Here is a 26,728-nt window from a genome sequence, read left to right on the forward strand (position 1 = left end):
ATAGAGTGATGATGTATAAATTATTATAAGATTCATCTAATAATTTTTATAAATTTAAAAACATACTTTTCTTATAAACTTATAACATAATGATATATATGTATACATATTATAATTATTGTTTTCATATAACACAATATACACATTTTTGAAATGGACTGTGATTTTTGTTTTTCCCTCTTAACTTATATTAGATAACATATTGAATAGTTCATATCTTTATTTTGTACGTCTCCTACGTTTTATAAGAGATAATAAAATTCAAACTGTAAAAACACCAAGCGCACCAACTTTTTATCAGCGTGGTAGTTCTATTGCGATCCATTAGTTTATGATTAATCTGCGGTGCATCTGGCATGTAGCTTTGCAACTCCTTAATCTTAGTTGACTTTACCAATTTTTGCGAACAATATTGCATTCAAGGTGTATTCAAAACTAAAAAATTTGCTTGCTCATTCTTGAAGCTAAATGTAATAACTCGAAAGTGACTAAAATCGAAATGTTCTAGTGGTCAAAATATGACATAAATCCATGGTGTGTGCGTTCCGACATAAACGTGGGAGAGGAGAGGAAGAGAGATGTGTTGGTGGATGAATTACTATAATTTGCTTAATAGCTAATAGACTCAATTTCTTTATTTTTCTTTTTTTAATTTGTTACGGTTTCGACGTACTCATACGGGAAAGATGGTGCCGTAGAAAGTCATATTTGAGAAAGAGACATGCACGATGGTGTGGATTACGTAGAAATAACCCAGATGTGACGGCTAAGCGCGAATCCCGGACCTTGCGCACCAAAGTCCGGCGCTTTAGCCACGGTCGTGAACACCGTGCGTCTAGACTTTAAAAATTTCTGGTATGCTTTTTACGATCTGTTCACGATGTCCTTATATGCGACGATACTGCCATATCTCATCCTAGGATTGTTAGGTAATTGTTTGTTCCCATTTCTTTCGTTTGACAGTTGCATCCGCGAGTTAAAATATCAACTGATGTGAGATTTTCCAGGGTTCATAATATCATTTCCTTTCACCGAATGCATTTCGAACTGTTACTAAATTTTATGCGCTTTTATGGACCGATATTATACATATGTTTTATGTTTATGAACGTAGTTTATTATCATATATGCATTTAATCGAATGACAAGTATCCAGTTCGAACTTTTCATTTCCTTTTGTTTCTTAGTACAACCTCTAACAGGAGACTTTGATCGAATGTAATAATATGAAATCAACTAGACATTTATTTATTATATATTCTTGAAACAAACAAAAGAGTAAAGCTGTATTTAGGTATAAGAAAATAACATAAACTTTTTGCAATTACAAGTAATGTTCCTTTTCTTTGATTAAATTTTATTAATGTTTCTGCAACTGTCAATTTTTGACACCATTATACAAATTATTAGTTTTCTTTCAATGTTAAAAATGTATGAAAAAATTTTTAATTTTTAGGATTTACATTAGGACATGATGTCAAGGGTTCATCAGTTTGTGAATTTTATAACGAAACAATGTGTGCAGAATCCCAGCAGGAATGCTCGGGAAGAGAAGAATGTGGGCCACATGATCCTGGCAAAAGAAATCACTGTTATGTGCTATGGAAAATTGACAATGTTACTAAGAAATCTATAATTAAATTAAAGGTAAACATAAGACATATATGTATAGTTATATTTTTTAATAGCTTTTTTGCAATTGTTTGTTTTATCCTTAACTGAATTTTCAGGGATGTTTTTTGGATAGTAATGATTGCTATGATAGGCCACATTGTATTGAAAACAGTGCAGAAAGAAAAAAGGAATTATTTTTCTGTTGTTGTGATGGTAACATGTGCAATCAGAATTTCACATGGGATCCACATCCAACTTCTTCTTCTAAACCTATTCAACCATCTGTTTTTCATGGTAAATACACACTTTAAATAATATATCATATTAATTGAAACATTATATGATTATATATATATACATAATTATGTTCCAGAATCAGAACCTGTTCCAAACACAGAGCAACAAATAATAATACTTGTTTTGTCAATATCGATACCTATGCTACTACTTGCTATTATATTGCCATTATTATATTGGTGTTACCGACGTCGGAAGTCGGGATATTTCAACGAGGTTTGGAAGGCATATGTACAGATCTCTTAATTACTTAATGTTATAAATCTTTTGTTTACGTACTAAATTATAAACTATCCTTATTGTATGAGTATCACATAAAATGATTTTTGTAGGTACCAACACTAGAGCCTCTGCCACTGCCGCAACCGTCTCCTAATTTGGGATTGCGGCCGATACAATTGCTTGAAATAAAAGCTCGTGGTCGTTTTGGAGCTGTATGGAAAGCACAATTGAAAAATGAGATTGTTGCTGTTAAAGTATTTCCAATACAAGATAAGCAATCGTGGCAAACTGAACAAGAAATTTTCAAACTTGCCCATATGGATCATGAAGATATATTACGTTTCATAGGCGTTGAAAAAAGAGGTGATAATTTACAAGCTGAATTCTGGTTAATCACTGCATACCATGAAAAAGGTTCACTATGTGATTATTTAAAGGCAAATGTTGTTACATGGCCTGAGATGTGTAGAATAGCAGAATCTATGGCAAGGTAATGTTTTAGTATGAATTTAAGCAATATTTCAAATAATCTTCTTTTGTAATGAAAATTTTAATTTATTAGGGGTTTGATGCACTTGCATGAAGAAATTCCAGCCAATAAAGCAGATGGATACAAACCTGCTGTGGCTCATAGAGATTTTAAGTCAAAAAATGTTTTGCTTAAAGCTGATATGAGTGCTTGTATAGCAGATTTTGGTTTAGCATTGATATTTCATCCTGGGAAACCTTGTGGAGATACTCATGGACAGGTATGTATATTTCATATGCATACATTTATTATAACATGTAAAGTTCAACATATTTTTTGTCATTTGAAGGTTGGAACAAGAAGATATATGGCTCCAGAAGTTTTGGAAGGAGCAATTAATTTTACAAGAGATTCATTTTTACGAATCGATATGTATGCCTGTGGTCTGGTGCTCTGGGAGTTAGCTTCGCGATGCACTGTACAAGATGTAAATTCTTATTTACATATATATTGATTCATTAATTATTGTATTATTGATTACTAAGTTGTGTTATGTCTATTTGTTTCAGGGACCAATTGGGGAGTATAGATTACCATTTGAGGATGAAGTAGGTCTTCATCCCACTTTGGAAGATATGCAAGAAAGTGTTGTGCATAAAAAAGAAAGGCCAATCATTTTAGAAACATGGCGTAAACATCCTGTAAGTAAGTTTTAGTACATAATGTTGTAAGCAACTGATTTTTACTAAATTTTTCATTCCTTTTTAAGGGGCTGCAATCAATTTGTGATACAATGGAAGAGTGCTGGGATCATGATGCCGAAGCACGTCTTTCAGCTTCTTGTGTAATGGAAAGGGTTGCTACATTGAGTAGGACGCTTGTTTTAAATTCGTCAACGTTGATACGAGTTGATAATACCAACGAGACTATTACCACTAAGGAATCTAGTATGTAGTTAATCTACATGTATTATAGTTTTAGTTAAATTGCACAACCATTTTCTGTATCATAATTTTATGCATACATCAATGAGGAATGTTAAAATATTGCATGCTATTTTGTAATGATTATTTTTTATCTTTTTATTGGCTTTTTCTTTTGTTTTAAATTAAAATAAGTCTTAACCCATTTGCATCCAAGATTAATCCGCGCGCTGCGACTGTCTTCTATCACCAAGCGCGGATTATTACGCAATCGGACGACTGTCTCCTATCATCAAGCGCGGATTATTACGCGCGCTACGACTCCTTTTTTTATTTTCATTTTAATCTAAATAATTTTTACTTTTTTCCTCTGTTATAAAGAATGTAAGATGCGATGTTTGCGAAGTAACATTGTCTACCAATCGTTTTGAACAGTAAATTTTCGATAAACTCCATGAAGAATTCTGATGTCATTTAATGCATCTACGTCCGACCGCACGCGTTGATAGGGATCAATCCTCTTAAGTATGCCATGATGCAAATGGGTTAATGTTTTAAAGTAACGTAAATCATCGCGAACAAAATTGTTTTCGTTAATTAGATACTACAGTATCAAGTAGAAATATTTTTACGAAGATAACTTTTTTAAATAATCGTTATTTATTAAATGTAATTATTGTCTTAATGTAGTACTCATCTCTGGATTACTTGTATATAAATCATTCACGTGATATATATATATATATCACTAAAATTTTATAATTAATATAGTTTATTAAATATTAGTAACTATTTTATATAAAAATTTGGAATCAATTGAATCAATTCTTCATTCGTATTGTATACATAAAATTAGGGATCTACAATGAGAAACAAAAACTTCATTGCTAAATTTACATTTCACTTATAAATCTCATTTAAGTAAAAATTCAAATGCAATTAGAAATACTTCTTTATATGTACAGTATTAATGATAAACATAAATGTTGAGATTCTTATCCTTTAGTTTTTGCCGAAATGAGTTCCAAGTTATTGTATCAAATGATAAAATACATACTATTAATATCTTTTTGTTTGTTTACGCAGTTGTATTCCTCATTGATATTAGCAATCGCGCAGTAATAGGTCAGAGATAACAAAATGAATTAAACACTAGCCAAGATGATATTCAATGCATAATTTTTATCTGTAAAGTCTTATCATATGTGAATTGTTACAAAGATAACTCAACAATTTTATACAAAGTACCTGGTAGAAACAGTCAACTTAACTGATTGGAAGCCATGAGGAATTTATTAGAACTTCTGCACGAAGTAGATGACTATTTTAATTATTTTGCATTTTAAAGAGTATAATATTTAAGGTGACTAATTTATTTCGCAAAATAAGATTTTTTCCATGATCTCTTTTAATTTTAAATAATATATTATATAATGTAAGAAGCGAAGAAAAATTTATTAAAAGCACATTGCGTAAATACATAATGATATATATTTTATTTATTAAATTTAATAATTTTCTTATTAATTCGAAGTATATAAAATGTATATTATAAAACTATATTAAACAATCAAAATTAATACTGCATACTCATAGCTCATGGATTAAATTTTATTAAGCCTAGTAAAAGTCTTCCTTATGTATTTTACTTTTAAGTATAATGATTTCATTATAGCAGCACACAGTTTTCTTGAGGAAAGTGATTTCTAGTTATTATATATATGATCTAGCTTTGAAATAAATCTTGCATCCAGTGTGTTCACAGTGGTTATGTAAGAGAAGTCTTGAATACATAATTTTATATATATGTATGTGTTATTTATATGTTGAAATTATTAAATGAAACGGAGCATTTTGTATGAACCAATTTTCTACGATATGTACAATTTTTCTATGACATATATTGTCTAACTAAAAAATATTTTCACTAAATTCAGTTTCCACACACACATACACACAATGTTGTTTTTCATATTATAAGTTTTATATTATAATTTCTTCCAATTTTATTGAAGACTGTATAACGAGACTGGATAATCTTTAAAACGGTCGTAAAAATATTTAATTTATTTGTTCACTAATAATTCCGTAATAGTGGTCTAAGAGTGACAATATAGAATTGTTTTTAAGAAAACGATGGTTATTCAAGATGCACGTTTCGGACGATACTGTTTTATTTAAATAGTGATTTGAATGTATCAATTCTAAACAAATGATTTCTTTTACTTGCTCTGATTTATTTTAGTTAAAAAAGTTAGTTAAAGAAAGCAAAGTTCCATTACAAATCAAATTTATGTTATAATAGTCTTTTATTTTGTGAATAGCCAAATTCTTGAACTTAAAGTTGAAAGTTGAAAGTTGATATGATCAAGATTGGATAGTTGCATTACACAAGCTGTGATAATCAGTATAAAATTTAAGTATTGTAATAATAAATAAGGCCTAACTGAATTTTAGATATTTTCCATAATTCACAATTATAATTTCTCAGAGCAAGTAGAGAATCGGTAGGTTGTTTTATCTCTGATGTTGGACTTTAGCAGTGCCAAAAGGGTAATATATGCACACACTATAGCTTCATCTTTGTATATTAATTTGTAGCTAAGTAAGATACTGAAATCGGTAACATGTACCTATTAATCTTTAACATGTTATAAATGAGAAATTAACCTGTAATTGATTATATATTATTTTATTAAATTTTATTTTATTTTTTTATTATTTTCCAAAAAAGCAAGAACTTTATGTATAATATCCATCTTTACAATGCAATATAATTATAATAATGTTGATTTATCAAATGAATCATAGTTTATTTAGCAGTTAGTACACAATTATGTATCACACAATTTCATATCAATTATGGAAATCAATTATGGGTTAATTACAACACTATCTAGAATTTAACAAATTTTTGGACTTTTACATATCGAAAAGCAGGTGACTGCATTTATGAAGAAATTTTTTATTTCATATATGCTGTATATGCTGCGAATTTTATTTGTAAAAATTGTGTAATAGGAATGTTATAATCTCATCATTGCTAATTGTTATGTAATTACATAATTCAACAATATCTTCGTGTAAAAAGTTAGGAAACAGTGCATTTGACAGAGAAATCGGTCTATTCTCATAAGACTGAATTATGAATAAAACAGTTATCTACAATAAAGAGAAAGAGAAGAATGTTTGCAATTTTATGCTGTTCAGCATATATTCATTTTAAGAGAGTGCAATGGTGAGGTAATATTTTGAAACACATTGTATATAAATAGATACACAAATCATAGACATGCATACAACGTATCACGTTACATTGCTTATCTTTTATTGAATCATATCCCATGAATATATAAAGAATTTAGGTTTTAATATTGACAGTACCGCAATGGCATTCCAGTCACATATAATATATTGTATATTAATGTAAATCAATATTATAATTTCTGACTTCTAAGGCTATAGTAATTCTTATTGATGTCGCCAATATAAATTAAGAGATTTATTCTTAATATTTTGCCATTTAAATTACTTTTTTGCTATTTGGTTACATCATATTTTTGAATTTTTTTATCCAATCCCATATAAAACTACTAAAAAATGTCATGAAACATAACTGAAAAAATATACTCCAGAAAGGAAATTCTTATTTAGAAGATATTAATTTTACCATTTAGTTATATACTCACACATTAGTTCAATGCAAAGTTTCTTTGTCTCGTGAGATATAAAATATCTGATAAAATCATATTTGTAAATATGATGAACGTTTTTTGTAATATTTAGTATCAAAATATCAAAATACTTCCGATACCATAATTTGTTTCATATCATACATGATATATGTATATGTGTAATTTAATCATATTGTCTACTTTTGGCATTGTTGTTACTACTGATATACAATTTTGAGTAATTCATTGTGTAATACATTTTTGGTAAACTTTGTTTGATTATATATCTTTTGTTTGAATTGCATTGTATTATAAATAGCCTAATCAGACATATTTTATATCTGCATTCAGTCTAAGATAGGAGATCTGTAAATAGGATTTAGTGAAATGTAATTTTTAGAAATAAGACCATTAAAGAAAAAGGTAATTTCTTACTTATAATTTAAGTATAATGTGACTCATAGCAATAGAATGTTCCTATGCACATTGGATGTAACTGTTTTCAAAATTATATTATGTAGTAACAGATTTTTGTAACATTGGCCTGACAAATTTTTTATACAATAAGAATATACAAGAAAATGTTATTTCAAACGAACGAAGTAACAGATGAAATGTATCAATTCTAGCAGAAATAATCATTTCCATGAAATTGTATGTAAAGGAGTGTTGGTTGCAGATAAAGTTCCTCATTTGAAACGATCATGGTATCGATCGTAGATATTAACATTATAGAAGAGGGAATAAAAAAAGCGGTGCTTGGAAAGATAATATAAAATATAAAATTTTTTAATATCTAAATATGTAGATAACATCGCTTTTGTTTGTAATAAAATAGCGTTATTAATGTGTTAGGACCGAAAACGAATTATCATTTATCATACCATTACAACTAATTATTTTGTCGATAATGTAACATATAATATAATTGCATAGTTAAAAGCACGCAAAATAAACATTTTAATAAGTGAGATAATTAAAATTGGTTTACCAAAGTTCGCAAAAAGCAGGAACACATTTAAAAAGCATATCTAATAAATATGAAAAGTTTATTTATAAACATATATTTAGTAACACGTTTTTTTTGTTTGCCGCTTATTTTGAGCCATAATTTTCTTTTTCTCAGATACCTTTAATTGCACCAAATCTGTTTAATTTGCATAAATAGGTAACATAATTTAAGGTAATTCAGAAGGTATTTAAGAATTTTAAAGAATTTATATTTTTAGACAATGCGGAACAATATTTCTTTTAATTTATACACTATATTTATTACTTATATTTATTCGTTTATTTACACTACCTTCATATTCTAAATAAATAAGATGCCTTACAGGGAATATACTGATGTATGGAGGAAATATACAGGGATACAATTACAATTTTAGATTTTATTTGATTACATTGTATGCTTCAGCATACTAAAGAATACATGAAGCAAGTAAAAAAATGTGATTGTTGCGAACCACAAGCACGCGATGTAATAATTTATACACCAGATAAAACTAAACGAGATATCTGTTAATCGTGCGATGTACGGAATAGATAAGACTAAAATATAAGTTAGAAGATTAAAAATAAAATTCAACGTTATCGCACAGTCGCATTAATAAACTTACCTATACACTATGATCACAGTTACATTCATAATTATTGTAAGTTATTACATGTCATTATCGTCTTTATCATCATTATTATCATATTTTACTGTATATATGTACATTTTGGTTATAAATAGGTGTATGTTCAATTAAATATAATCTGGTTTGAAAGCCTATGACTAGTGATACCTATTTTCTCATCAATGATAGTATGACTGAGATAATACTATCGCAATCCGATATAAATGAAGCTTCAAACAATTATGGGTAATAACAATTACTATATCATAATTTAAAAACAATTCTATGCCTCTCCTTTAATACACTGTACACATTTCTTCTTTATATCATCGAATATCTTCATAACATTAAAGTCTTATATCTTTGTTCCACTTAAATTATTTCTCTGTTTGCTGATATTTATTGGGGCTAAGTCTGAATGTTATACACACACATCCGCGGAACTAGACCTTTTCGATCACCTCTGGCACATAACAACCACTTACTATCTACCTCTAGAATTACTTTCAGTTTCTCTCCTTCCGCAAATGCAAGATGCCCATTATCTGATGGCATTCTATGCGTGAGTGTGCGAACCTCTCTGGAATTGAGATGCGCGATCTGTTATTTTACTAATCTATAAAAAGGAAACAGAAAGGACAACCAAAGATTAAGCACTAAACTTGAAATAAAATAACGAGTATAATGAAACAATATAGTAAAGATTATAAATAATATGATAAAATTGTACAAGAATTAATAAAATGCAAAATAATAAAAACAAAAAATATTATAACTTTTAATAATTAAAAGTTCAATGGATTTGATACACTTAACAATGCATTGAGTGTATCCACTTTTTCTTTACTTACTTAAGTGGCTTTTTTGTAGGATGGTTTCTTGTGGTACTAGTAGTAGTTGGTCGTGGTAAAGACGTAGACGCTGCTCGCCTTTGAGGAGATACTAAATGTTTATCCTTAGACATTACCCCGTAAGACTTGTACGGTAGCGAACTAGGTCGTGTTAAATGAGTTCTTGTTGCTCCTACAATTTCCTGATCCACTCTACTAGTACGCTTTGTTGTATCTTTGTTCCTTACTTCTACTGGCTTTTTTGGAGTAGTTTTCGTCGTTGATAACATGACCGGTTTTTTCAATGATGGAATTCCCGAAATGGGAGATTTTGTGCTTTTAACAGGTCCTGTTGTTGTATTCGATTGTTTTACCGGAGAAGTAAGAAGCCTAGGTATTTTAGATTTTCCTACACTGGTAGGCGTTCTTGTGGGTGACAAGGGTGATGATATCGGTGGTTGAATCTTTGCATCTTCTTTTCCGACCATTAATTCCCATTTTTCTTGGAGTTTCCTAAATTTCTCTTCTCCGGATATATTGTCTTCATCATCTATTTTATTTTCTGGACTATGAGATTTTCTCGATATAGGTTGTCTATTTGATGCTCTATTCAATGGTGAATGTTCTAAACTATCAGTATAATCTTCGGAATCTTCGGAAGCCAGTTTATCGAGAGCACGAAATATTTTCGAACCTATAGGATTACTTAAGCGTTTTTTAACAGTTTCCATATCTGACTTATGTATACCACCAGGTTTATCGTCGTAGTTTGTATAAGCGACGCACGATCGTGGACGTACTTTTCTGGGACTAGAAACCATTGCACATGTATCCGTTTTATCAAAATGATGTTCGTTTGCAGCAAGGTCGACATTTCTAAAGTTTACAGCCTGTGAAATATTATTGTAATATAGCTTTAATACTATTCTTGGTGATAAAAATTTTAACAAAACAAATATTGGAAATTATTCGATAATACTAACGTTTATTGTATGATTATTTAAACTGCCGAAACTATTATGAAGTTGACGATATTGATATAAAAGGTCAAGCTGAAATGGGCAAAACGCAAGAGGATTTAAAATATGTAAAAGAGCATCCACAACTTCTCGTACATTTGCATTGGCCAAAGCTGCTACAAATAAGCTGTTATTATTATAATGTTTCCTTAAGATGGATTCCCTTGTACATAAATATGCAAACCATGCGTCCAAAGCTCTTAAACTGTAAAGTTTATAATTCGATTATAATATAATCATAATACATGTATATGAAATAATGTGACTTTTTTATATTGCAATATTAACTTACTTTAATAAACCAAATACAAATGCATGAAACTTTAGCATTCCCTCAGTAATAACATCTTCACCATTAATTTTTTGCACTAATTCATTCAATGTTTTAGTAACTGGACCTTGTTGAGAAGATGCTTCAACCACTTGCCAAACACTATTTGTTATTGGTCCAAATGTTGAATTTAAATGTGATTTCAATCCATCTGACATGATGGCATACAAAGCTGGACATAAGTTGCTAACACAGATTTGAGCACATTCATTTTTGTCATTGTAATTTTGTCTACTATGGATTGATTCAGTGTTCCAATATTTCAGTAACAAATCTACTGCCTTATTTACGGATAATATCATTTCTGGAAATTTACATGTATTCATAATTTATTATATTGTATCGTAAAAATTAAAATTATGTTAAAATTATTAGTAATATATTTACTTCTCTTTTCATCTAAATCCAATTTATTATCTGGACTCATTGCTCTTCTTTCATCTGGGAATACGATATCTTTACTTTGTTCATTTGTAGTAACGTTTAAGTTACCCTAAAATATTTTTCAAAAGTTAAGCACGTACGAAATTTAACACAAATAATAATAATAATAATAATAATACAAAAGTCGAATAAAATCACCTTATTGTCTAAATACTTTTTCCTTTGGTTTACGGCAAAACTGACAGTCTTTTTCTGTGATTCTATCATATCAGTAGCTTTGGTAACATCTTTATTCATCCTGAGAGCTAAAAACTTTCTTACATACGATCTTAATTTAACATCGGGATCTTCAGTATCTCCATCACTACTCTGTGACGAGAAACCGCTGCGCTTCAGAAATTCTTCCAGTTGTTTTACGTCATCTTCGCTATTTTCAGAATTTTCAGTCTCTAAGTCTCCGGTATTAGCTATTTCATTTACTCTTTCTGTATGATATCTTTCTTCCGTCTCATCGACATCTTTTTCTGGATCAGCGACTCGACCACGACATGCTAATTGTAAATCATTATTCATATAATATGGTTCTTGTAAAGACATTCTTTTATTTGTTTCAGGTGATTGATCCTCTATTTCTTCTACATCTCCCATTTCGAACATGCTATATCTCTTACTTGCAGGAACCTTACTTTTCCTTAAAATACTTCTGGGTAAAGGTGGCCTTGGTGGCACTTTACCGCTAGAAAATTCGGATTCACGATCTCCATGTGGTAAAGAAATCGATCGTTTTGGAAAAGATGGACAGGCTGTTTTTGTCTTACTAATTTGCCTATGAATCTTTTTATCATTACTTACTAAACTGGCCTCAGAACTAATACTATCATAACGGTAAAGATACAATGGATTGGTTGCATTATTTAACGTTTGTTGATTTGTTGAAGAATCAGTTAATATTGTAGAAGATCCTCGATATCCGGAGGATGGTTGTGTCGCGGTACTACTAGTAGAGGATGAATTATTTGGTATGATTTCGCTTATAGTACGAGTTTTATGACGCATTGGAGGAGATAAACAAAATAGAGGCTTCTTCGTTTCTTCGTGAATATTGATATGCCTCGAAACTTCTGGTACATCGTGCAAAATTTTCTTGTACTCAGTAGGCAAAAGGAATGTTAACGACTCCCAGTCTTTAACATGTGAAAATCCACGTTGACGTAACGTGTCTATATCATTACATGAGAATGGTCTACCAGATCTACCAGTATGTTTCCAGCTAACTCTATTTTTTCCAAAACATTGCGGCTTTAAAGTTACACAATCCAACTTTGTATCTTTAATATTGAGAAATGATAAGTCCGGTAAAACGTAGTTCGGATATACAACATAAACTGGCTTTTTATTAACAATCGTTTCTCGTAAAGATGGATTTTCTTTTTCTTTTACAGGTGGTATATATACTAGTGATGTTTGGACTGAATTATCCTCTGTCTCAGCTATTGCTTGAATACCTGTCGTTTTGCAAATTGGATATTTCTTTTCTAATGATTTGACCCATGCAGTTTTTCGCTGATGTTCGAAAACGTTAGGAATAATATCAATGTCATTTTGGTCGGCATCATTATCGTGTGTTAGATCTGATTTAGATATATTCTCTGATAGCTCTTCTAAAGATGCGGATGATATTATTTCATCCTTTTGTTCACTTATCGTTGATGTATATTTTGGAATGTCGTTAAAGCTGTCTTTCTGATTTTCCGTATCTTGATTGTTATGTTGATCACTTTTAACCCAATTAATAGAAAAATCACTTTCTGGAACTTGACGTTTAGGGATATTATTTATATTTTGCCGTTGTATTTGCGTATTTGTATTAGTACCACTATCACTAGCACTATTGTTTGTAGGCCATCCATTATCACTAGCAGAGTCTGATTGATCCAATGTAAGACTCATTCCTTCAGCACTCATACTTTTTTGTTTCATAAATAATTTTACAAGACTTAAATTTTGTAATTTCTTTCCTGTTGAATTATGTTCCCCATTATCAGAACTTTCTTCGTTTATAGACCGACTCATTACAGATCCTGAACTATGTAATTGTTGTACGTGATTATTTGATTCTGCAGAATCAACCTGTTTCAAAAATATTCAAAAAAGTTATATTATGAAATATTTTTCCTTAGAATTTGAATATAATATGTATTTAAAACTTACAGAAAAATTGAGAGGCATATTGAGATGGAATTGTGTAGCCTGAGTAAGATCTGGCAAACTTTGACTTCTCTTGTTTGTTACAGATATGATATTTTCCACACCATGTGAAAATTCCGGTATTGTATTATTATTGCCTGACGGATGACGGGTTATAATTTTATTCATAGAAGAATGTTTCAAATTGCTCCATGTTGTATATATCTTAGAATCAGAACATGCCATTGATAAGTCTAATACATTTTTCAAATCCGCATTTCTATTATAATATGGTTCTACAGTTTCATAAGCTTTTTGCTGTTTTTCTATAAAAAGAAAGTTAACAGAATTAATTTATACATTACTTATACATATTTTAAAGCATTTACTTTTATACCTTGATTATCAAAATCTTGTGAACCATCTGAATACATTGTAATACTACCCTCAAAAGCAATAGTATAGTTCTCTTTATTATTTGTCTGGCATGTTAGTAGCATATCCTCACAGTCCAGAGAGTCGACGCTATAACTACCCCCTGGTGGTAGTATGGGTGTCTCTTTCAGAGGAGAGAAGAGTAATGATGATTTGCATATGGAAATTGTATCTGTTGTTGAACAGGCGGAATCTTCTCCCTTTAATACAAAGAGTGATTTTAGAGTAGATTCAACACATTCCTAAATAATTTCATGCATTTTGCAAAACTAGCACAGCTCATTTTCGTGCACTGTTTAAATTCGAGAATTGGATTTATTAATTTTAATATTTTTAATCTTTTATAGTTGTTACATAATCAAATCAGTTTATAATTATTTCTTCTATTAATCATGCAGAGGAATTGCAAGCAAATCAAGTTTTATTTTCATGTTAAGCAAAATTCATGTCAATATAGATGTTTTTATATTATCTTCGGTATTAAAGAAACATCAGTAAAAGGAATTCAACATTTTCAGCCATTATCATACCTGGCTGCTGGTATGAGGGCTGATTGATGAACCGATGTCAAGTTTTTCCATAACAGATCCAGATATACTGGCATATCGTTCCCTTTGATAGTTAAACTGCCATGATAATGAAGATATAGAATACTTTTAGAATATTATTTACAGCAACAATGAAGAAACAGGAAATATCTTAAAATGTTATAACCAAAAACCACTATTAAAAACCATTTATAAATTAAAAAAATAACATTTACCGAAAGATACCTCAGTTTATCAATGTTAATAAGACTAAATTAATTAGTTAGACTAAATTAATTAAATTAGTTCTTATAATATCAAAAAAGATTTATATAATATATTTGCTTGCAAACTATCCACAATGAAAATAATTGTTTCTGATAATTAGATTATATAACTTATATTACAATATAAATAAAAGATTGTATAAAATGAATAACATACATAATAATGAATTTTGTTTACCTCTGAATGCTGAACTGGATCTGTGCACATGACAGGCAATGCTGTAAGCAGAGTATGGATATCTGCTGTACGAAAGCTTTCCATATCAATTTCTGCCAAATTAGCATCGAGATTACGGGCAAGGTCATCATAATAGCCCAGATCTTCTCGAGAATATGAAGCAGAGAGTGAGGATAATACGCTTGGATGAACATGAAGCCCTCCATCTCTGTAGCTAGCATTTTATATAAATATAAATATATATATGTCTACAATATATAAATGTATTTTATAACTGTTACTAAAATCTTACCCATAATCAATGAACCATTGATACTCCACATTGTCCTGCACAAATTCAGAGCTAATTAAATCATGTTGAATAGAATCTGTTGCAGGATTGGAGTTACAATCAGATCCTGGTGTTTGTGGATCTTCCATCATTGCAGCCCCTTTGCCTGCACCTAAAATACATTATGCATCATCAATAAGTAATCATTAAATTATACAATAGTTAAAAAACCATGAAAAACAGACCATATCTTGCATAGACAAAGTGTTTTTGTGGTTTGTTAAACATGTTTCTTTTTTTCACCAATATAACATTGGAAATCACGCATAACGCAACGATTTCTGCTACTAAAAGTTACGTGGGTTGACCAAAATTAATGTATTTACATTGTTTATACTCTGATTACAGCTCATGACAGGCTCCCAAGTCTGTCAAACCTTTATAACGTTGTATTCCGCGTGTCACACAAATCATGTAGGAAAATAAGGATTGAGCGTATGAAACTGAACGTGGCTTCGGTGTTATTACATTATTACAAGAAAAATAATGGTACATGATAACCATTCTTTATTAATGTAACGCTCACGTAGTCGTAGTATCACGGTAATGGTAACGAATTACATTTCTGGAGCACCACGGTAGATCACTTACTCCGACATTATTGATAAAGTTATCAACGATGCACTGATAAACATGTCAGGAGTTTCTCTTCGTGCACCGTGGAATGTTCACGATAGATAAAGAAGTGTCAGCCAATGACGTCAGGCTAAGGTTATGGCGGACGCATTTAAGTAAATGCGCTCGTGTCCCGTATCGGAGATGATCAAGGCTGCGCGTCATCGAGACAGTTAAGAGGGCGTGCTTTAAGGTTAGTTGTCTCGTAATAAATAATTAATTAATCGACCGCAATGTATTAATTTTAGTTTGGGAAATCGATGATGCTGTGAGAGATACATGCACGACGTAGATAGCGATGTGCTTCGAAATGATTTGAATCGCTTTGAATATACACATATGACAAAAAATTAGAATCTCTTCGAATATAATTCGATATTTTTGAAAAACTTGACGATTGAATCTTAAATCTTGATATATAGATATTGAATTTCTTAAATTTGGAGGCATTTAATATCTCATATGCATGATCTTTTATAGTATATTCGATCTTCAATATTTTATATAAGATACATAACATATAAAATATAAGATAGACTTTTTTGAAGATTATGAAACCCATCAAGGCTTTCAAGAATTTTGAATATCGAATCATGTTCACAGTACATAGTAGAAATGTTCGAATCATTTCGAAATTCAAATGTAAATGTTTATTACTAGGTATTAAGCACATAACAAATAACTTGTTTAGGAATTACCGAAACATCAAAATCAATAATTGGATAATATTCTATAGAGATGCTTATTATTTGTTAAATATGATTAAAAAGCATGAATTTCGTACATAAATTGATTGTTAACATAATATTTCATACCACACCATGCATATGATGAAAGTAATTAAAAACATTAAGTAAAAGTATAAATATCCTACGTGACTTAACTTTATTATATGTATGTACATGTTAGATTTACTTCTATATTTAGTATCAGATACATATGTAGGCGACACAACAATAGACAAAGTTATAAACATCGTAAACTAGATATAGTAAGATAGTTCATAGTTCACTGTCATTCATAGTTAACGACTATAGTTAACAACTCAATGAATAGCCATACACGTTTTCAAGAATCTTCAATTCATCTTCATAGACAGACTAAAATAATGCATTGATATAGTATAATGAGAAGAAAAAGAAAAAGATTGTTTTGAATACGAGTTCCAAATCGTACCTCGAATAATTCTTTTCCATTGCATCGCCACGGTCGCTTGGTTTTTTTGTTCTACAGAAAATATTTACATTTGATAAATGTTATCCGAAAACACTCATGCTCACGACCATATGGCGACAATCCGCCCGTCACTCATAGGACTTAGGAATTCATTTCAACTGCGCCTATGGACTATGGAGTACGATTGCTCATGCGGCGCATGAGCATTACCAATCCAGCGTAAAGGGTGGGCAAAAGGAAATCGGATACAACACGTCTGAATTAAGGCTACGATACGATACGCTAGATTTCTTTTGTCGCTTATCGGAAACATTCACATTTGAGTAAAAGATTGTTTCTACATTCTTCCCCATTGCTTAAAATTCTACTTTAATTCACTCGGATATGCTAATAAAATCTTTGTGTTGATATTTCAATTCATATTCCTTATTATATTATAATCCTTTTTAGTCAATTTACATTATTGAATTCCACGTTTCTTCATTGAAAGTTGGGTTTTGCTAATTTATTTAGCTTTTATAATTGTACGAAGTTTAGTGAAATTGAATTATTTATAGAATTATTATAAATTACGTCAAACTGACACCTGTTCTAGAAACTATAGATGAAAAAAATTTTCAGCTTAAGAAATATTTTTATGCAACTTCTTTGGTAAACAAAGAAAACCTGTATGCAAGAAAATATCCTCGACATATCGGTCTAAGTTACAAAAATATTATTATTTCTTGCTTAATTTTTATGTTTCTTTCTTCTTTCATGTATTAAAGTCGCATTATTTTACTGCTTGTCTCTTACTAGGTTAATACCACGAAAAGTAACCTACTAAGATGTTTCAGCAATACAGAAACTTGACATTGCTAAGTAATTTGTTTTTCGCATTTTTGCGAAGCTTTAGCTAATTTTATTTCAAGATGCAACTTAAATATTATTAAATTGAGTAAACGTGATTGATATGGTATTAGATAGTTGAACCTGTCGAAGGTTGTACATATGTATCTGAAGTCTTAATATCAAGTGTTAGTCGCGGTTTTACCCGTCTGAGGAAAAATCTTTCATGGTACTTCGTTCGCCAGTGTCGAAGGTACTGGATAATTTTAGCAAATCGCAGAAGAAGCGAGGGAAGAAATTCAAGAGTCAAACTTCGCGACTCGACGAAAATTTTATGCGTGAACTGATGAAACTTAACCCCGCGATCTTTTTGCCAAAGAAACTGAATTCATTTGGCTTGGTTTCCATTTGCAATTTTTTCATGACCAAATAAATCCAACAAATCTATTCTAGTTTAACAAAATTCTTCTTCTGTACTTGATTCGACATTTTTTCATATTCATTATTTCTTACTATTTGGTTTTGTTTTGAAAAAATAAAAAGAGATTTTTAATGATCTTAAATCAAATGAAATTGTGATGCGCATATATTATGAATCACCATACGATCATGTTGCGCGTACATATATACTTAAACGTTTCGGATGTCGTACAATTATTTTTGCCTGTGCACACATGTAAAATACTCCCACACCGAATACGCTATCCGAAATAGTGGAACAAGGCGTCATTTCTTACATATGTAGCCGTGGGAGAATTTTAAATTAGAAGATATTTCTTAAACTTTTCCAGAGAACTTAATAGTAGCATATATGTTTCAATTACATATCTTGTATGGAAATGCAATTCTTCAAACTGTGTGTCTGAATTGATGTTATTATTCTATCATATTGAACAATAGCTATTTACTAGTGACTGTTAATACGCGCAGCCTTGGATAATAAAATAATTTCAACATGAGTTTACTACTTTTTGTATATTCCATGCTTTTTGTAAATGAAGTATTTCAAAAAAAGGAAGATATCTGAAGAGATGCAAACGTGATGAAGAAGCGAGGAAAACAGCAAGGTTAATGATAATTAAGCTGACCAAACATGAAACAGAAGCAAGAAGATCAAAATCATATATGGATTTTATACGAAGAAAAAATTTGGGACTCGAACCTAAATTTTTCCATTACATACATATTAGATTACTACTTTATCAAATGAGCTGTTCAACTCATTAACAAAATTCGTATTTATAAGTTGTTGACAGTATATTCAGATACTAACACCTAAACATGAACTAAAAATATGTTACATATAAAGCATAATTGATTTTCTATATTCTTACGATTATAAAATAGGCAATTGCATTTTTCATTAAGTCGTCGGTAATACTTTCGTTCCTTCCTCGGTTTGCCATAGTAGAGATGTGGCGGTCGTGCAGGCGCTTGGAATGGTGGACTCATACGACCCACAGAGAACTCTGCTATTTTCATGATGACGCACAACAAAAGCACTATCATCATTTGTCAATATTCAGCGTTTTTACTGTTCTATCACGTTACAACATAGTAGTAACGCTTTCTCACTGGGTAACCAGTTAAAAGTATTTCACGAAGATTCTCGAGAGAAACTCGATCCAAGACACACGCGTTTTAATAATCTAACAAATGAATAATATTTACACAAAGGTTTATTAATCGTTCAGATGCGAGTATATTGAAGCTTTTTTGTTAATCTTTTTAAAATGTTCACTTTTCATTATTTCACCATAGACGGTACGCATATGTACATTTATCACTTCAAAGTTACATCACGAATGGGAACAACTCCCGCGACACTCCACGGTCTTCCGCCGCTTTCCTATATGAAAGATATTTGCACTTTGAAGAACAAAATATGCACGCGTAAAACACAGTCGATTACACGTCTCTGTTCGAGCCGATGACACCTTTCAAAGATGCCTTTGTTTATAGCACACCACTTCGTTTCTACGTTTACATCGCGAACAATGAACAGGCATATCGTCGTAGTTGAACCCACGTTTCCGGTTTTACTGCCAGATAAACGCGATGTCCATGCGCGAAAAGTGTGCAACCGCACGAATCTTGAAGAATTCAAGTATCAAACACTTTACACTGATTTCTACTGCGAAAAAGAGATACATATTACAATTTTTAAGTCTTATGTATTTTGAATTACTTGTCAAACGAAATCTTTGTTTACATTTTAAGATTAAACAAAACGAGACAGACTTGATTTCTAATTCTTACTAAACACGCGAAACAAAATGGCGTTTCAAATATTGTAAGTAGATTAATCTTGTAATGGCACACCGATGTCTTTCGTGGACCAGAAAAATTCTTTATATTGATAAATAACTAATAGGTAAAAACTAACTAGAATCACAATTCCATAACCTTATTCTTAAAAGTTTTAAATAAGATATTATTATTTGTTATAAGATATATATGATTGTTTAAAATTTTATATTTTATGCATTGCTGTACGTGAAGTGAAATGTAGATTTTAGGAGGAACCAAAGAATTAAAGAATGTAATATAATGCAAAACCGGAAGTTGGTTCAAATCCGAAAGGACTAGGTAAAAGAATTATAATAAATAAATAACTAGTGATTTATTTTATCTCTAGTGGATAAAAAAGTATAAGTCAGAATTATTAGTTTTACATAGTAGCATTTACAATATTACAAGGTATAATATTTAAAATACAATGTAAGATCAAGTATTAGATTTCGAATATACGTACATACTATTAGAATCTCAGATACAAGAGGGGGAAAGAAATGAAATTGACTTGTATTATTAAAATCATAAGCAAAAGACAGCAATGTAGAATATATCAGAATATCCTGTTTTGACCAAAATTTGGCTTATATTCTTTTGCCCGTTTAATAGAGTTATATTATCATATTTCTTACAGAATTTTCGTACTGATAGTTATAATTTAGGAATATTAAAAAGTTATGAATTGCATTCTAAACAGTAAAAAGTTCAGAATTTGTTTAGTATTTGCAGTCATTAAAGTAACATATCAAAGAGGCGTGCCTATCAAGATGACTCATGGAATTTAACAAAAACCACATCTAGGTATCAAACTAAGAGATATGTTAGATATAAAAATAGAGAAATATAAAGTTTAAACAAAGGTACGGAAGATTAAGAATATTTGCGAAACATATGTAGTTCTGGCATCGGTCTAATATTCTAGAAGACAATAGTAATAATAGTTGTTACGTCAGTAGACGCATTCAACTGCCTAAATTGCAACAAGTGGTGAAGCAATTGTTCCGAGTTAATCGAACGTTAAGATAACGAGGGTTCGTCGGACCGATTAAAGCTTTGAAATACGAGCAAAAGATAAAAATTGTTGAAATGTTGAGTCACACTGATCGTCTGAAGATTATTGGAGTAACTGACTCAGCGAAATTGCTTATTGTAATGCATAAATGCATAGATTTTTCAAGATGCTGAAAAAAATCTATTGATAATACATTATCCTAAATTTTCTTCAGTCTAATATGAACTTCAAATTCGAAGTAGTAAATTTAAAAAAGTAGCAATTATTTATCAATTGTATTTGATGAGATGTGTATGTATTCAATAAGAGTAAAGAGTATACAATTTGTTTATACGCTGATAGTTTATCGATAATGTAGAACGATTAACCTTGTCGGTGTCATAGTAAACGAATGCAGACTAAATGTAGATAAATAAACGTTCATTATAGTAAGTATGCGCTCGACGAACCTATATTGCATTACATACACTGTATAAATTTTTACGATAAAGTATATAGGAATGACGACCTAGTAAATCAAAATTAACAACAATCGTGTATACTTATTGTATGTTTTATCATATGGTATGTTGAAGTCTCTTCAGTTCGATGTGACATTGGCTAGCTTAAACTACATAAAAAAATCTCACAAAATTTATTGCGATACTTTCAAATATTTAGTTGAAATTGTATTCTATGTATTTGTCCATTGTCAAATTCAAATTGCATAAAATATTTGAATCAAATGCGACATCGCTAAACATAGAACTAATGTATATGCCTGCTGCGGAAATAGTTTCCTCACATCTTTTGTCATGTCAAATAAACTTCTCATTTTAGAAACTGGAGTCATACTGGAATCTTTCGTGCCTTGTCTTAAACTTTTTACTGTTCAAAATATAGCCTATATTTTTTGCCATATTTATCTAACTTATATGTAAGTACGAGCATTTTATTGAGAGTAGAGATGGTCACATAAAATAAATCACTATTTATATTTATTAATATAGAAAATTCCCTAGAATCATGAAGGACTACGGATGCTACTATTAGGTTAAGTATCCCTCTCTAAATGAACCTAAATGATCTTCATGAACTTAAACACTAATTGTATGGGACATTCAAAAACGGAAAGACTATCTTCCGCAAGTCATACGTTCCGTGCAATACTCTAGCAAAAGAGGGCGAACCTGTACTTCCTCGTAAAAGAGTTCTCATGAACGTATTACACAAGAAACACACAAGTACAAAAATGACATCCTCATACCGGATGCTCACATGATTCTCACGAATTCATCCTTTTCATAATAGTTTATTCGCTAATCACCAAATACACCATCACATGTATAAATTTTTGTAAAACTGCTGTTTATAAAACGGCACTGGACACAAACACACGTTTGCTTGTTTTCAGATAACAGATAGGTTTGATTCGATCTGAAACGACGGACACAGATTGTGATCGATGGGCAACACAATTTTTCCACGTTTATTTTGGCGGAATCAGTTTCTGGACCGCTGTCTGAGTCAGACTGCTCTAACAGCGTGTGTCCTGCGCGGGAGAGCGTTTGCACACGGCACGACACGACGCGGAGTTTAATCTCTATTAATAAATACCCGCTTTGCCTCGGCCAGAATAGAGAGCAGCTCTCCACTGCCGGCTCATTGAATGCATACGAGGTGTTTCATATCGGAGTTCGTAGCAAACGCGAGTTGATTTCGTCTTCAATTAATTTTTATCGATAGGTTCACGGCGAGAGGTTAGATTACGGTAACAAGGAAACAATGTACGATCAAATTAGAACTTGACATAATTTACGGCTTTTTCATATTCTGAGTTTAAATCTTGTTAATTATTAAAATTTTTCAAAATTTATTTTTTTGTGTCTTTATAGAATAAAAAAATTTGATGTATATCGGTTGATCACCAGTTCAAATTTGAGTCAGCGCTTGAACTGCTGTTACGAAAAATCGACTTGCAGAATAAACGTTAAAAATAGCTTAAAGAAGCTTTTCAATTAGATAGAACGCGACATTTTTTGGATTGAATATGGTTTTATTTATGAAAAAATACAAATTTCTATGCAGCATTTATTTTTATTTTATTTCTGTTATAGGTAAATATAAATGATATTTTCAAAAAGAATTATTAATTCATATACATAAGTACCGTAATGTTAGCTTTGAAATTTAGGTGCTAAGATATCTAAATATAAACAATTTAACAAATTGATAAACTCATGAATATAATACATTTTCCGATGAAACAAAATGCAAGGAAATTACGTATTCAATATCTGTATTAATATATGCATAAAATTGAGAGAGTTCAATAGAATTTAAAGATCGTGAATACAGAATTGACTAATTTTTAAGTTATTGATTATTCTGTATAAGTTATCACACAATCACCTTTAGAGTTTTAATAATAGTAAAGCAATTAATTCCAGTTCGCGAAATACAATAGAAGATCAATAGAAAATTGATCAAGATAAAAAAAATTAAAGAAATGGGTAGAAAGAAACAGGAGGACGAAAATAATCACGTTTGTGACAATTGCATTACAAGCTTTTCTTTGTATGTAGTACTGTAGATCAATACACCATAATGCAATCACTTCTAGATACTTATGAGAACAATAAGGCATTGAAAAAGAAACTACCACCCTTTATATATCAATGACAAAGAAATATTCATGTTTTGCTATCCTTAATGCGTATGCGCAATGAACATGTTCAATAAAATACATAAGTGAATTAAAACGGAGTAAATATCAACTTAGATATGCCCGAATTCTCACGAAAATCACAAGATAGAATTATTTTCCAATCACCTTTTTGGAAAGATAATAGGTATATCTGAGTTTAAAAATAATTAGTAAACTGCGGAAAATGCATAGATATACAGAATGCATATAATCGCAAAATATATAGAATATACAAATTTTGTCGGGAGTAAAACAGTTTTCTATCTAGATTCTATCTTTTTAATTATAATTACAATTATAATTCATAAATTTGCATAAATATCCACCGTCCAATAATTAAACGTCAATTATCATGAGAATACAATGTATTTGATTTTCATAGATTGATCTACATTTGATATGGATTGACAGAAGCATAAATTACGAAAATGTATAATATAAACTGAACTCACCAACGCGTTCTCCGTTGCCGCAGACAATACCCGTCGCCAAGGCCTGAAAAATATGGTCACATTGTTAATCCTATTTGCCGGCGTATTGCCAATATATGTAATGTTAAAAAAATGAAGGCCAACTGTTCTTCTTTGTTGTATCGTGTTACCATGTTAGAAACTTTTTCAGATTGAAATATAATGACATTTAGGGTTGACTGAGTTTTCGTCAAATTCAATATTACCTCTGATATTTAAAATATAGTGACATATTATTGACGGAAGTAAGCACAGCATGGTTTTATTGAGTTCTTAAGTTCTTTAAGTTCTTTAAGTTCTCAATAGTTAAATAATCTTTCACTTTTCCAACACCATTGAATTTGAACTGAAGGGCTGAGACAAGAAACCTGCATTCTTAAGTTATTTCATAAGTAGCAAGTTATAAAATATGATACTATTTTTGAACCTTCACAAATGCAGCGAAGCAGTACCTTGGAAAGATTGCAATGCATTCTCCTTTTCTTAACTTGAGAACTAAGATAAATATTGTTAAGAGGAGAATACTTCTCGTTTTCCGTTTTATAATCATTATGTATTATGGGTACGATCTATCTTAATTGTTATCAAATTACATATTATGAACTTGTCTTTGTAAGCTAACAACAGTTGCATCATTTAAGCAAATATTTATACTTATATTATAATTCTTTTTCAACTAGCAATTTGTTTAAATTTATTATTACTATTTTTTCATTATTGTTTCAGTGATAGAAAAGGAATATTATATTGATAACAAAATTCGTATATTTCAATCAGAGATTAGACAAAAAACATAGATGATAAAATTATCAGATATGTGGGCATTCTTTTGCAATTCCGAAACACGTTTTTCTTTCTACAGCCCACATGGCTTTGTTCTACTCTTTCCTTTTCTCTAGAGAATACATGGTATATCCATATAAATCTCAACGAGTGAATAAAGGTGGCAGATTGTAATTAGCAAGAAGAACACGATAGGCTGCGAGCATTTTTCCGACGCAAGCAAACAAAAAAGGCCGAGTACTCCGGGGAACAAGGTCACTGGATCCTAATAAGAGTTCGTGCCTAAATGAGAAACGGATGAATCACTCCTGTTACAATTATCTTCAGCTACTTGAGCTTCGTAAATTGATCATTATCGCCCGTATCTTTAATTTCATATAAACAAAGTCGTGCCAACAAATGGTAAAAATGATAACTGCAATCTATTATACATATCGTACTTTGCAAAATTATCATTGCTTTAACTTTTACAAAAGTGAATTTATTAATGCTAGAAGAAGATAATTTCTGAGAAGATCTTTAATTGTATTTGTTTAAAGAAAATTTATAAATACTAAGCAAGTTTTAGTAAATATTTCGAAATGTTGGAATAATCGAATATAACAAACTAAAGATTTGTGGAGTACGTATCAATAATTGGGTATATTTTTCAGATACAGCGTATTGATCGGTATATTTGCACAAAACGCAGTGCAAGACGAAAAGCTTCTTGATTACAGTAACCTTCACATCGATTTTATATGTAACAGAGGTCAATGACGTATTAGGTTCAACTATGTCTTACAATTAGGAATTTACTAAGATAAGGAGACAACTAACAAGAATTTCTCGATCCTATTTCATTTACTAGATAAACGTCACTGCATTCCTACTTCTGATTATGTTAATACACACACAAGGTGTATATTAACCGGAGAATAGAGAAACACACGCCCACATTCTTCGGTGCTAGAAAACGAGTCGATATTAGAGGCGGCCTAAAGTACTCACGTTCATGGTGAAGGGACAGCTGACAGTCGATCCACGTAACACTTAACACTGCCACGAATTATGACATCGTGTAGAATTCCAAGAGAATATCACTGTACGATTATATAGTAGTCATATATGCATGTCACTTCTTAAAAATCACTCGAAGATGTACTTTTCGGAATGCATATTCTGAGTCATTCTGGTGAAGAGAGCCCCTCCCTGACTACAACAACCCCTGTCTAATGTCGAACGCGCATGCTCCCGAATTTACGGTCGTTTACGAAGAAAGGGGATGATTCTGTTTCACACTTACGTTCTCTTCGCGTGCGAATTTTAACCACTAATGTCTGGAGCACTGTTGTCCGGCTTGATGCGAAGGGCGCAATGATAATGAACCGTCGATGGTACGGCCATCCCTTAATGTTTTCGAGCTATACTGCGCATGTCCTAAACACCCTCTCCAGTCGTTGATGATCGAACAACTGATTCATAGCTTCCTACTTATCTTCAACAAATGTTTTTCTGAATACTTTTGGAAATTGGTTAATCCATGTATTGAGA

At 30.9% G+C, this 26,728-nt stretch overlaps 2 protein-coding genes across 13 annotated transcripts; one reads left to right on the plus strand and one right to left on the minus strand.

The window, feature by feature from the left end:
- The first annotated feature begins 324 nt into the window (after nt 1–324).
- Nucleotides 325–8,976, plus strand: LOC100644052 (activin receptor type-2B). 2 transcript variants are annotated; one of them, XM_012308141.3, is made up of 9 exons: nt 325–929; nt 1,457–1,647; nt 1,731–1,908; nt 1,988–2,142; nt 2,244–2,623; nt 2,696–2,882; nt 2,952–3,089; nt 3,172–3,303; nt 3,372–8,976. In XM_012308141.3, exons 1-9 carry the CDS (start codon nt 881–883, stop codon nt 3,555–3,557), a joined length of 1,596 nt encoding a protein of 531 aa, XP_012163531.1. In that variant the 5' UTR covers nt 325–880; the 3' UTR covers nt 3,558–8,976. The 2 variants fall into 2 exon arrangements, with proteins under 2 accessions (XP_012163531.1, XP_003395098.1); XM_003395050.4 differs by having other exon boundaries at nt 1,988–2,127.
- LOC100643926 lies at nt 8,571–26,602 on the minus strand. 11 transcript variants are annotated; one of them, XM_048405136.1, is made up of 13 exons: nt 26,481–26,602; nt 24,395–24,437; nt 15,292–15,442; nt 15,000–15,213; nt 14,538–14,633; nt 13,970–14,207; nt 13,597–13,898; nt 11,584–13,515; nt 11,389–11,494; nt 10,963–11,305; nt 10,635–10,875; nt 9,673–10,541; nt 8,571–9,401 (listed from the first exon to the last, which is right to left on the minus strand). In XM_048405136.1, the coding sequence occupies exons 3-13, from the start codon at nt 15,420–15,422 to the stop codon at nt 9,230–9,232; spliced, it is 4,644 nt and encodes a 1,547-aa protein (XP_048261093.1). In that variant the 5' UTR covers nt 15,423–15,442; nt 24,395–24,437; nt 26,481–26,602; the 3' UTR covers nt 8,571–9,229. The 11 variants fall into 11 exon arrangements, with proteins under 11 accessions (XP_048261093.1, XP_012163527.2, XP_012163530.2 ...); XM_012308137.3 differs by having other exon boundaries at nt 26,186–26,594; XM_012308140.3 differs by lacking the exons at nt 24,395–24,437; nt 26,481–26,602 and adding exons at nt 19,284–20,083; nt 22,426–22,817 and having other exon boundaries at nt 8,571–9,437.
- Between the last annotated feature and the right edge of the window lie 126 nt (nt 26,603–26,728).

The sequence above is a fragment of the Bombus terrestris genome, chromosome 4 (genome assembly GCF_910591885.1).
Source record: "Bombus terrestris chromosome 4, iyBomTerr1.2, whole genome shotgun sequence".
In the NCBI taxonomy this organism is placed as follows: Eukaryota; Metazoa; Arthropoda; class Insecta; order Hymenoptera; family Apidae; genus Bombus; species Bombus terrestris.

Excerpts from the sequence above, each read along its gene's own strand:
- LOC100644052 (XM_012308141.3), top strand. The coding sequence starts at position 881 with ATGTCCTTATATGCGACGATACTGCCATATCTCATCCTAGGATTGTTA. Across the intron at positions 930-1,456 it reads TCTCATCCTAGGATTGTTAG|GATTTACATTAGGACATGAT; the intron begins GTAATTGTTTGT and ends TTTAATTTTTAG. Across the intron at positions 1,648-1,730 it reads AATCTATAATTAAATTAAAG|GGATGTTTTTTGGATAGTAA; the intron begins GTAAACATAAGA and ends CTGAATTTTCAG.
- LOC100643926 (XM_012308135.3), bottom strand. The coding sequence starts at position 19,461 with ATGATGATAGTGCTTTTGTTGTGCGTCATCATGAAAATAGCAGAGTTC. Across the intron at positions 15,443-19,283 it reads CAATTGCCTATTTTATAATC|GTGCAGGCAAAGGGGCTGCA; the intron begins GTAAGAATATAG and ends AATGTATTTTAG. Across the intron at positions 11,306-11,388 it reads GGATTTAGATGAAAAGAGAA|AAATGATATTATCCGTAAAT; the intron begins GTAAATATATTA and ends GTAAATTTCCAG.